Source organism: Gallinula chloropus (genome assembly GCF_964237585.1).
Source record: "Gallinula chloropus genome assembly, chromosome: 20".
NCBI lineage: Eukaryota > Metazoa > Chordata > Aves > Gruiformes > Rallidae > Gallinula > Gallinula chloropus.
Window position 1 is genome coordinate 5,734,932 of NC_140105.1, and position 12,596 is coordinate 5,747,527.

A 12,596-nucleotide genomic window follows, 5' to 3' on the forward strand; every position below is an offset into this window, starting at 1 on the left:
CCGCGCCCGGCACCGCCTCCACGCCAGCGCCGGGGCTGCGCCAATGCGGGGCCGGGCCGGGCCTCCCTCGCCTCGCCCCGCCCCGCTCCGCCGCGGTCCGGCTCGGCTCGACCCGGTTCGGGGCTCAGTTCGGGCGACGAGGGGACAAAGCCGATGCCCCGCACCCTCAGGTGCCACTTACTTCCCGCCGTTCCCCCCGCCCCGTGACATGCGTGTGCCGCGGTGACGCCCCCAGTGCCACCCAGCTGCTCCAGTACTGCTCACTGGTGCCCCTCCCCCCATAACTGGAATTCATCTGTCCCCCCACTTTCACACATCCCACTGACCCCTGCCCACCCCAGTGCCGCCCACCCCACTGTCCTCACCTGTATCACAACCCTCCCTCCCCCAAGCCGTTGGACACCCAGCAGCAGCCCCAGCTCAGGACTTGGACACCCAAGCCACTGGGGTGTCCTCTGGGAGAAGGCCAAGCCCCCCACTTTTCCCAGCTGGTGCAGGAAGGAGATGGAGCAGCTGTTGCTACACGGGCTGAGCCCCTCCAGCAGCACCCCAGGGCTTCACAGTCCTGGGGGAGGGTGTGTGTGTGGGGGGGGGGGTCAGGTTAAAAGCCCCCCCTGTGCACACCTCCATCTTCTCCATCCTGCCTTTCCAGCTCTGCTCCGCACCAAGAGCAGCTGCATTTGCCTGGAGCAGCCTCTGGAGATCAGCAGCTGCCTGTCCACTCCAGTGCACCCCAATGCACCCCCAGATTCCCCCAGTTCCCCAGCACTGAGCTATTGGGAAGCACCGGGCACCTTCCCCCTTGGGGTGAAGGATGGACCCTTTGACCGCTCGCTTAAAGCCCCAGTGGTTAATTAGTCCTGCAGTGCAAGTCAGTGGAGCATCACATGATTTTGATTTGAGTTGATAACTCGAGTGCTATAAATATCAGATGGGAGATGTGCAGAGAGGTGGATCAGCTGCCCTGATGTCCTCAGCTACTCAGCAGTGATGAGCAAAGGCTGTCCCTGGGGCTCCCCCCTTTGTGCCTTCCCTGCTGAGAGACACGTACATCTTCCCCCGTCCCCATTTGCTTTCTGCCCCCAGAGCCCCAAGGGTGGATAGGCAAAGCCAGACCAAAAAGCAGCCACGTTAAGCCCAGGGGCACCTTTGTACCCTGTTCACCAGCCTGCTGCCTCTGCACCAAGACTTACAGCCCCAGCAGTGACACCACGTCCACACAGCTGGATGTCACGCCCGGGGTGGGTGCCAACGGCAACACTGGATGAAGAGGAACAGGTCCAGGGCAGCCTGCTCTGCTTCTCAGTGCTGGAGTCTGTCTGGGAGCCCAGAGACCCCAGGGGCTGATCCCTACTCACCCTAACACGGATTTTGGGGAACCTGCTCTGCACATGGATAATTAAAAACCCTAGCCCAGCCCAGCAGTGCCACGCTGCCAGCAACACCAGCAAGAAAGGGGAGCCTGGGAGAGGGAGCCTGGGAGAGGGAGCCAGCACATTTCATTACCGGCACACACCAGACTGCAGGGTTTTAGTGCAGATAATAATTCAAAGTTATCCCCGTGCAGATCCATAACCCAGCAGTCATTACAGGCAGAGCTGCTGCGTGCATGCACGGCTTCTGGCTTTGGTTTTTTTTTCCTTCCCTAGTTTTTTTTCAGCAGTGTATTACTGCAGCAGAGGATTTTGTAGGACAGTGCCGCAGTGGAGCGCAGGAGCACAGGCAGGAGCTGGGTGATGAGATGGCTTCGAGGACAGGGTCCCTCCCAAGCCTCCTGAGTCACATCCATGTCATTCCCCGGCACGTTAAAGCCAGAACAAACCCCAGAGGGGCTGACCCAGCAAGGCCGTGGGAAGGGAGGAAGCAATGCACAAAGGAAAAGCAATGTTTCACCCCAAAATGCACCTGCTCCTGGATAAGTTGCAAAGCTGAAGCACTTGTGCTGCCCAGCTGTGGGATTTAGTGGGTGTTTGGGGCAGGGCAGGGGACCCTGCTGTTACCTGCCTGTGCTGATAGGGAAACCAAGGCAGCAGTTTGCTGGGAGGTTAAACAGGAAAGCAAGCAACTCTCCTGCAGCAGCAGAAGTTTGTATACCCAGTATGCCCAGTATACTCCCAGTTCCTCCAGCAGCTGCTGGCACCTGCTGCATAGCCCATCCCTGGACTGGCACTCACCCCAACCCTCCCAGATCCTTTTCCATTTATCCCCTCCCCAAACTGGGGTGCCCCAGCCATCCCCACCCAGCCCTTGGGAGAGGCAGCCTCAGCCCTGCAGGGTGGCAATGGCTGGGGAGGGCACAGGCCCTTTAGTAGTCGGTGCTGAGCCCTAACAGCTGAGCTGCTGGTGGGGTGGCATGCCAGATGGGAGGAGGACAGAAGAGCACCTAAGGCAGGATCAGGCCAGGGAGGATAGATGGTGAATCCTGCCCTCACTGCTGCAAATCCTGCCCCAAAAATGGGCTTTTCCACCAGCTGGTTGGCGCAGAGGGAAAAGCCAAGGTGTTGGCAGCAGTCCTGTGGCTCCACAGCCAGACGAGGCAGAGTTTCATTCTGTGGGACTCAAGGTCCTGCCTGCTCTTCCAAATGTCACAACCACTGTGTTTAATCACGGCCTTGGACACCGATGAGCCTCACGGGTTTATGAGTGAGGGCTCACGACAGCATTCCCATGGGATTTACAGGCAGGTGCTACCCGAGGCTGGGTGCTGGCAGCTTTGCTAGCACAGCTAGCAGCCGTGCTGCACACACAGGTCGGTGTTTCCAGCAAGCAGGAGGTCCAAGCACTCTCAGGGCTCTGTGTAAAGGGGCTGCAGGCAGGAGACAGGGAGGTTTGGGGCATCCCAGCTCCTGGAATCACTCTTCTCACACTTCCATCCACCTCAGGGCTGGTTTTGCCCCCAAAGCTACCAAGATCACGCAGGACCCTCCATACCCGTTGCTGCACCCTGGTGAGTGGAACTTCCCCCTGAAGCCTCCAGGGTGACACCAGCCTGAGGAAACCACCCACTGGCAACTGTGGCACCAGAGGCCGAGCGGGCTGGGTGGGGTGAGCGCCAGACCCCCACCTCCTCAGGACCCCCGGGATTTCACCCAAGTCCCACAGGCCCTCGCTGGGGTTAAGCAGCCACAGGTGCTGCTTCCACGGCTCCATCCCTCCTCCTCTGCTGTCCCGCTCCTTCAGCCAGCTCCTTGCCACGTCTAAACCTCCACCTGCTCTTCTCAGCTCAGTCTATTTTCACACCATCCATTTACAAAGTCGCCGCTTGATTCGTTTGGGGTTTAAATGCGGCTTTGCCTTTATGAAAGGATTTCCAGGCGTGAATCGCGCCAGTCCCGCTCCGTCCCAAACCCGGCGGGAGCCGAGGGGGGGGCGGGGGGGGGGCACCATGCGTGTCGGGGGAAGCTTGACCTTGCAGGCGGCTGCGGAACCTCGGAGCCACCAGGATTTTAAACATTATATTACCAAAATAACCCAAACCCGGGAGCTCTGCCTGAGCCCCCCCCCCCCCCCATCCCCCTCCCCACGGGAAGGGCGTGCGGCTGGACCCAAGCTGGGAACCTCTTCCCGCCCCTCGGGCTGGGGTCCCTGTCCCGGGATGACCAGGGGGGTCCCAGGAAGGGGAGGGGCAACAAGGAAAGACCCACGGGGTGGAGTGGGAGGGGATGTTTAAGGGACGAGACCCCGCCCGGAGCGGGCCCGCAGGGTACCAGAGCGCCGCCCCCCTCCCCCGCGCCTCTCAATGAACCTCCTGAATGAACGTGACGCCACCAACGCCTTCCGAAGAGAACCTCCCAACACAGCCAATCAGCGGCCGCCCCGCCCCTCCCGGCTTCCAGCCGCCAATAGCTGCGCCGCCTGCAGCCAAAACACAAGCGCCGGCCAATGGGAAGGGCCCGAGGCGGGCTGCGGCGCCGGGGCAGCTGGAAGATTCGAACCGTACGGCCGTCGGGGCGGGCGGCGCGGCCGCGGCCAATCGGGGGGCGGGGGCGGGTCCTCCCCGTGTGTCGTCGTTTTCCCGCCCCCACCCCCCCACCCGCTCCCGGTAACTCCCCCCCCCCCATCCCCGGCCGATCCCCTCCGCCGCCCCCCGGTGTCGGCGCGGCGCGGGGCGGCGGGCGCGCTCCGGGCAGCCAGGGCGGCGCTCGGCGGGGCCGCCCCCGCCATGTCGGTGAACATGGAGGAGCTGCGGCACCAGGTGATGATCAACCAGTTCGTGCTGGCGGCCGGGTGCGCCGCCGACCAGGCCAAGCAGCTGCTGCAGGCGGCCCACTGGCAGTTCGAGGTACGGGCCGGACCCCCCCCCTTTCCCCCTAAACCGAGAGCCCCCGGCACCCCCTGCCCGCAGAGCCGCGGAAGGCAGGGAAGGCCGGCCCAGTCGCGGCCCACCGACACGCATGGCCGGGCGCTGCCCCCCCCCCCCCCCCCAGCACCCACACGGGAAGGGGGGGGGGGGAACCGGTTCCGAGCTCCCCTCGGTCTATTTATACCCGGCCCGTAACCCGAGCTGCGGCCCAGCGCACGACGCCGGGGACCACCCCCCCCCCTCGGAGCTGGGGGGAGGGGGGGCGGGGGAGGGAGGATGGGGCCGTGGGTGGGCTCGCCGTGTAAACATGGGGGGGGGGGAGCAGTAATCCTCTGCGCGGGGAGCCCCTGTCTGGGGACACGCACACGCGCGATCCCGGGTGGGTCGGCTGAAGGGCAGCACCAGGCTCCCCCATGCCTTAGGCCTGGTGGGGGGGAAGAGGGGTGCCCCCCCCAACCCCCCCCGGTGCGATCCCACAGGGGTGGGGACGAGTGGGGCAACTGTGAGGTTGGTGGCAGGGCGGGAGACCCACCGTTCCCCTTCCCCTTTTGTCTGGGGTGGGCTGGGGCTGACGGCTTGTCCCTACAGACGGCCCTGAGCGCCTTCTTCCAGGAGACCAACATTCCCAGCAGCCACCACCCTCCCCAGATGGTAAGTGGCACTCACACTCCCCCCCTTCCCACCCCCCCCATCCCTAAACCCACCTTCAATCCCACCCCAGCGGCTCCCAAACCCCTTCCACCCCCCTTTACAAACACCGTCAAGCTCAGGACTCCCTTAGACTTCCCTTGAGCCCCCCACGGAGGGGTCCGCAGCCCCCCCACGCCCCTGGGAGGCAGAGCTGTCAGTCCCCTGCCAGCCATATTGCTCTGCGCCCGGAGGAACACGCAGCCGGCGAATGTAAACACGAGCTAAAATGTCTGCCAGGAAATAGTTTGTCTCCGCGAGCATCGCGCTGGAAGTTGGGCTCCTCAGGCCAAGAAGGGAGGGGGGGATGGTGGGGGGGGTGCTGCCGTCACCCCCCAACCTCCCCTCAAATGCTGCTTGACCTTGGCCGAGGGCACGACCCCTCTGCTGAGGGGAGGAAGTTCTTCCACTCCAGCTGCTTTTTTTGTTGTTTGGGGGAGGGGTTTTGGGGGGGGTTGGGTGGGGTTTTTTTTTTTAAATCTTTAGGCTTTTTCCTCCTGTTGAGGGAACTAAACCACGCCGGACGCAGGAGCAGGAGCGGATCTGGGTTAAGCCAGTTTCCTGCCCCCCCCCCAGCCCCCCCACCCCCCCCTTCCCTTTTTTCTCCTGCATCAGAAAATCACCAGCCGGCCTGGCACCGCCGGCAGGGCTCGCAGGGAAAGTCCTTTTGCCAGCTGGCTCCTGCTTAACCTTCTTTTATTTCCATTCTCTCTCCCCCCCCCACACCCCACCCCAGTGCAATTTTGTGCCACCTCAGGGAGCTTGAGCAGGGTGGTCTCCTGGAAAACCCCCACTCCCAGCAGGAGAGGGGATGGCAGCAACAGGGAGGGGTGCTGGCTGCATCCAGACCAAAAGCCTTTTGGGGTGATGTCCATTGGGGAAGCAGGATGCAAAGCAGTTTGCTGGGGGAACCCATCCCAGCCTGCTGTCTGGGTCCAAGCCCCACTCCCACCCCAAGCACCCCATCGCCCCCACGGAGGCTCCTGGGGCTGATGCAGGCTGGCTCTGCCTGTCCCCACTGTGTTTCCCTAACACCCTGTGCTCCACGTGGTGAGAAAACACCTCTCACCAAACAATCCTGCCTCACATTTTAAGCATTTCTCTTTTATTTTCTTTTTATTTTTCCCCTACTGTTCCCTCCCCCTGCCCCCCACCCCACCACCCTGATTGAAAGTGTCCTGTACAGCTCAGGGTGAGGGGGCTTTATGGTTGCAGTTTCTATTTCCTTTTCAAGCAGCCCAGAACAAAGCTGTGAGTGCAGCACGGGGTGGCACGTCACCTTTGTCCCTGCAGTGGGACGCTGCCCCCACCCAGTGAAACCCTCTTGGGTCTGGGTGGTGGGGAAGGGACTTGCCAGGGCTGTTTGGTGCATCCTCTTGACAGCTGAGCAGCTCCAGAGCTGAAACATGTCAGAGGAGGAAGGCAGTAATTGTGCAGCAATTGTTAATTTTTTTGTTGGAAGTTAATTATTTTTTAATCAATCCAGCAAATGCTGCCCCAGAAGCTCAGAGCTCTGTCCCCCCCCAACCCCCTCAGCACTGCATCCCACCTCCAGCCCAGTCCGGGGGGTGTCAGGTGTGTGCACACACTGCTGCAGGGGGGTCCCACTCACCTGCAGGTTGGGTTTGGGGTTGGTTTTTGGTTTGGGTTTCTTGCAACAAGTGTATTTTTCAAATGTTGCCAAATTTATAGGGTATATTTAAGAAAAAAAACCAAACCCACAAAACAAACCAAAGATCTGTCTTACCAGCATTTGGAGGTGAAGCTGTGACAGGAGTTCTCCCAAAGTCCATGTGCAGTGAGAGGGGAGCATCCCCAGCTCACCACAGACTCAGTGGATGCCAGCCTGCCCATGGCTGCATTTTTGAGGTGCAGCAGCTCCACTTGCTCATCCATCCCACTGCCAGCATGGGTCAGCCCTGCTGGGGGAGCAGCCTGTCTTCAAAGAGGTCTGGCTGGGACCCACTTGGCTGGGGTTTGGCTGTGGCAGGGGGGGAGCCTGTAGCCCCCACTGTGTGTCTGGCTGCTCCTCTGATGCTGGTGATCCCCAAGGACAGCTGGGCAGGGGACAAGGAGGAGCCTGCAAGAGGAATGTGGGGGTTTGTGTGAGCTGGGGAGCAGCTGGGGTTGCTGAGCACCAGCCAGGGCAAATCCTGGCCTTAGCCCTGGGCAGGGGGAGATGTGTCACCCTGATTTCCCCCTCAGCAGCATCACCCCAATTCCCCATCACTAACAGCAGCAAAGGCTGGAGGCAGCAGCTGCTGCCCTGATGCCTTGGCACCTCTCCCTGCCCCCATGAGCAGCACGATGCCCCACTCAGCTGCACCCTGGGAGCAACAGGGTGGATTTAACCCAGAGGGGTGAAGCCTGGCCCCTCCCCACCCAGCACCCCATCCCACTGGGGAAAGTAGTGCTCTTTCCACACCCCTCCATGCACATGTTTGGAGCAGCTGGAGGGACAGCACTGCTCCCTGCCATTGACCCCCTTCTGGAGATAAATATGAGCAGGGGCCCAGGGGCAAGCACCCACCCTATTTGGCACCACTGCAGTGATCCCCCTCCTAACACATCACCTTTTGAGGGTGTGTGGGGGGGTGGAAGGAGGTGTGTGCTTTAGCAACCCCTCCATATTCCAAGTGTAACAAGGGCTTTCCTGAATCAGGGCCCCTGGTGCACCCAGGCCCTGAGCCCCAGCACAGGGCTGGGTCCCCCCCACCTCCACATTCTCCTCTGCTGGCAAGACCGGCTGAGCAAAGGGCTGGATCCAGCCCGGGCCAGGTGGGAGGCAGGGAGGGTGCTAAATTTAGCTGGGTGTGCAGAAGGCAGGAGCTGTACCAGGAACCATGCATGGCCCTGCCTGCCTTTCACTTTCTGTGCCCTGACAGGGTGTGAAGGGGAGGAGGGGCTGGGAGCTTGGTGAAGGGGAGTTCTGCAGGGCCAGGGGGTACCCCAGCACCCTCCCTGTTGTATCAGCCCCATCTCTGCTGCTCCCTTCTGGCATCAGAGCAGGGTGTGTCCACCCCACTCCAAAACTCACCATACCCCAGCGCTTTGAGCACCCTGGATGGTCCAAAATGTCCTTCCTGGGCTGGGGACCCTCCTCAGGCAGCCCCACACCTTTGGGACCCCTCCCCTTTCTTGGGGGCTGCACAGCAGCACTAGATACCCCAATACCAGCCAGACACAGGCTCCAAGCATCTCCAGGAGGGCAGGGGTCCCAGGCATGGGATGCAGTCAGGATCCCCAGCAAAGGCTCCAGGTCTTGTGGGTGGGTTGAGACCCTAAAAACCAACTTGACACCTCCCTCCCCCCTGACCTCTCTCCCCCCACAGATGTGCACCCCCAGCAACACGCCGGCCACGCCGCCCAACTTCCCGGATGCCCTGGCCATGTTCTCCAAGCTGAGGACCTCTGAGAACCTGCAGAGCAGCAACAGCCCCATCACCTCCATGGCCTGTTCCCCCCCGGGGAGCTTCAGCCCCTTCTGGGCCTCCTCGCCCCCCAGCCACCAGCCTGCCTGGCTGCCCCCTTCCTCCCCCACCGCCCACGGCCTCCACCACCACCTGCACCACCCACAGCCTGCTTGGCCCCCTGCCCCCCCACCTGCTGCCCCCCCACAGAAAGCCATGGCCACCATGGACGGCCAGAGATAAGACTGGGTTGGTGGAGGGAGGGGGGGGGGGGAGGAAGGGGGGGAGGGGGGGGGGGAGGCTGGGCCAGGGCGTTGGGAGCAGGGGCTCCCCCAGAAACGCACTGGAAGAATTTTCTAGGTTTTATTATTATTTCTTTGGGGGGGGAGGGGGGGAATAGGGGGTGGGGGGGTGGGAAACATGCTGCGGGGGAGGACACTGGCCCATGAGTGCCTCTGCAAGAGTTTGTAGCTGGCCTTTTCTCCTCCTGTTCTGTTTGGGGTTTTGTTTGTTTGTTTTTTTAAATATATAACTATAATATATAAATATATCTAATGTATATAAATCCAGAGAGGAGGAGCAGCAACTCAGAGGCAGCTGCCCAGTTTGGGGTTGAGGAGGGGGGGAGGGTTTCCCCTACACCCCACCCCAGCATCCCTGCAGCAGGCCTTGGAGGGGGGCCAGGAATAACAAAAGCAATGGATGATAGGGGGGGTGTCAACACCCCAGATCTCTGCTACAGGGGGCACAGAGCCACTGCCAACCCCCACCCCCAGCTCTGGCTTTCCCAGACACACTCGGCAGCATCAAGATCAAATTCCCCTCCCTCTTCTGGAACCCAGCCTGACTTCTTGCACAGCCCCCCCCCACACCCCCCCCCCCATCCTCCTGCAGCACCCCCAGGGCCTGGGGGAGCTTTTTGAGGTGATGTTCGCTCTGTCCCTGCGACCACCGTTCATGGCACTTCCCTGGGGAGGGGGAACTGAGGGAATTTTTAGTTTCCAAATCAATCTTGCCTAAAAAAAAAAAAAAAAATCAAAAGTAAAAAAAAAAAACAGGTTGAAGGTTTTTTATTAATTTAAAGATAATAAAAAGGACATTTTTAACACCAGTTGTCCCTGCCTTTTATCTTTGCTGGGGGAACATCCCTGGCAGGGCACTGGGAATGGTGATGAAGCCCCAGCAAGGCCGGGTCCCTGCGTGCCCCCAGCCTGCTGGGAGTTACCAGCAGCCCCAGGATGCTGCATCAAGCCCCCCTGTCCTGCCTGCACACGCCCCTGCTGCTGCCCCCAACACGGAGGCAGAGGGGAGACCCCGGACCTATTGGGGTACCATACCAAGCAAGCCAGGACCAACCCAGAACCCATCCCTGTGCCCTTCCTGTGTGATGACTGCCCCAGGCCTCAGCACCACCAGGACACCCAGTCCTGCCAGCCTCTGGGGCAAACCCTGTGCAGGGGGCGATGCTTCCCGAGTGTCCCCTGCTGTAGAGAGGCAGGTTTTCCCCAGGGACCCACCAAGGAGATACTCCCTGGCTGCCCAAATCCCCCCTGGCTGTTGTTGGGGTGCCCCTTGGGCGATTCCCCCTGCCACTCAGCTCCCCCTTGGCTGCTTCCAGGGGCTGTGGTGTCTCTGCCTGGTCCCTCTCCAGTCACAGTGAAATTTGTGTTGGTCTCAGCCCTGTGAGGGGATGGGTGGCAGAAGGAGGCTGGGGAAAAACAGCCCCAAACCACGGGGGTGGCAGAAGGGAAAGGGGGGGGGGGGGGGGGGGGGGAGTGTTCCCCTCCCCCTTGAGGTTGGGGGCAGAGAAGAGGGGGTGGTGCTGTGTGTGCTCCAGAGGCAGGGAGCATCCACTGCCCCGAGTCAGGCAGCAGCAGGGCCGATGCTCTCCTCTCCCCACTGATGGCAGCCTTGGAAGAGGGACAAGGAGGGGGGACAAGGAGGGGGTCTCTACTAGGAGAGAAGGACACCAGCTGGGTGCTGCTCATTGTGGCTGGGGCCAAATAGGGCACGCAGAGGCCCGGGGGGGTCACAGGGAGTGTGGCAGCATGGGCCCTGTAGAGACCCTGGGCAGGGGTAGGAGGGATTTCCAGCTCCTCAGAGATGTGTGGCTGCAGGATGAGGGATGCTGCTGACCCTCCCTGTGCATGAGGGGAGAATCCAAACCCAGGGCTGCCCAGCTCAGGCCACACAGCACTCAACTGCCCATCGCCCTTTATTTCTGGCTGGAGCTGCCAGCGCGCCAGCTCAGCCACTGGGCTGATGGGGGTGTGACGGGGAACATCCTGTCCTGGGGGGTGCTGGGTCCATCCTGCTGGGCGTGCAGGAGCTCCGATGCGTGGGAGAGGTGTCTGTCAGAGGAGGCTGGCCTGTGGTGCATTGAAGCGACAGTGCCTGGGGACCAGGGCGGGTGTTAGTTCCTGTGCAGCTCTCGGGGCAGGTGCTGGCTGTGGGCAGCTCTGCCGGTGCAGGACAGGGCAGGCAGCAGGGACACCTGCCCTCCCCATCCCACCCTCCACCCACCCAGGACACTGCAGTGCCCCATGTGCCCCCTGGTGCCCTGGCAGGGCCGTACCTGGCTGGATCACCACTGGCCTGGTACTCTGGGGCCGCGAGAGCAGGCGGCTGCTGTCCCGGGGGTTCACTGGCCTTGAGGAGAGTTCAGGCTTGTCCTCCAGGAAGCCTGGTGGGAGAGACCAGAGGGAGCTGGGGGTGAAAAGGTTGGGGAAAACCTGGCAGCCGGTGGGCACCCTGCCCACACCTGCAGGATCCCCTCCCCAAGCCTGCCATGGCCGTACCTTCCTCACCCACAAGCACAGGCAGCTGCCTGTCTGTCCAGGCCCTGGAGACATGTCTATCCCAGCCCAACAGCTCCGTTGTGATGTGCTGGGAAAGAGTGAGCAGGCTGGCTGAACAACGGGGCCAAACCCAGTGGCCCCCAGCACCTCTCCCTGGGGAAACTGAGGCACGGATCCTCCCCTCTCCCCCCAGATGTTCAGCATCGCACTGTCAGCCTCAGTTGCCCCCGCCGTATCCTTACCTCCATCATCCCTACCTTGCTGGGGAGCTGGGTGGGTACCTGGCGTGGCCGTGGGGTGCTGGGTGGGATGGGGTGGAGGTGCAGGCAGCGCTGCAGTGGGCGGGTGAGGGTGTGCTGGCCGCCGCACTGCCGTGGCACTCTGGGGTACCTGAACTTGGCCTCTTGCTCCCTGTGGGATTGGGCATAGGGGTGCTCAGTGCTCAGCCCCGCAGCACCCCATGCATCACCCTATGCCAGGGTGCTTAACTTGGGCAACTTGTTTCAGAGAATGAACCCAAGCCCCTGCAAGCCCTGAAGCCAGACCGAGACAGGACAGAACTTCACACACAGGGCTTCAGCACCAGCAAAGACCTGGGCTGCACAGGACAGCGCGGGATGGGCTGCCAAACCTCACACACCTGAGGCAAGCACAGCAGATCCTCCACAGAGCATCTCTGCCCCCCTGCACTGCCCTGGCACACCTGTAGGAAGAGCTCTCCCACGCGGTGGCAGGGCCACTTCGCACGCAGGGGCTTGGTCCCCGTCTCCCGTACCTGTGCTGCTGCTGCTGGCTTTGCTCCTGATAAGTGTTGGGGCTCCCAGGGCTGCAGGGGGGCAGTGGCGGCATGGAGGGGAGGGACATGATGTTCCTGGGGAGGGGAAAGCAGAGCATGCTGGTGAGTGTTGGGGGGCAACTGACCCAACTCAGCTTGGGGCAGTGCCCCAAAACCCAAAGGCTTGTACCCCAAAGCATCCCCCAGCTGTTGGCTGCAGGCAGGGCTCCAGTCCCCCCACTGCCATGCAGGGCTGCGGGGAGCCTCTGCAGGATCAGACCCCCCAGGGAGACACCCAAAGCCCCGTGCCTGGCACAGCTTGGCTCCATCAGCACCCATTTCCCTCCATCCCACACACCCACCCATGGGGACCAGGTGCTACTCACGGGCCAGGCACCAGGATGCTGAGGGGCCGGTCGCAGGACAAGCACTGGAAGTCCTGGAGCAGCTGCCTGGGGGTGAGCAAGAAAAGGGCTGGGGGAGCTTCTGGGCAGGGACCTGCAGCTCTGCCTGCACACACGCAGGCAGATGGCAGGCAGCAGCCCATGGCAGGCAGGGCTGGGATCTGAAGGGCACAGGTGCCCATGTCTGCCATCCCAACCAGCCCTCGTACCCGTTTCCAT

General features: G+C 61.9%; 1 protein-coding gene across 1 annotated transcript; it reads left to right on the forward strand.

Annotated features, from left to right (window-relative positions):
* The first annotated feature begins 4,022 nt into the window (after positions 1 to 4,022).
* Positions 4,023 to 8,777, forward strand: UBALD2 (UBA like domain containing 2). Its single transcript, XM_084273694.1, has 3 exons — positions 4,023 to 4,282; positions 4,892 to 4,954; positions 8,323 to 8,777. Exons 1-3 carry the CDS (start codon positions 4,163 to 4,165, stop codon positions 8,641 to 8,643), a joined length of 504 nt encoding a protein of 167 aa, XP_084129820.1. The 5' UTR covers positions 4,023 to 4,162; the 3' UTR covers positions 8,644 to 8,777.
* Positions 8,778 to 12,596: the final 3,819 nt, after the last annotated feature.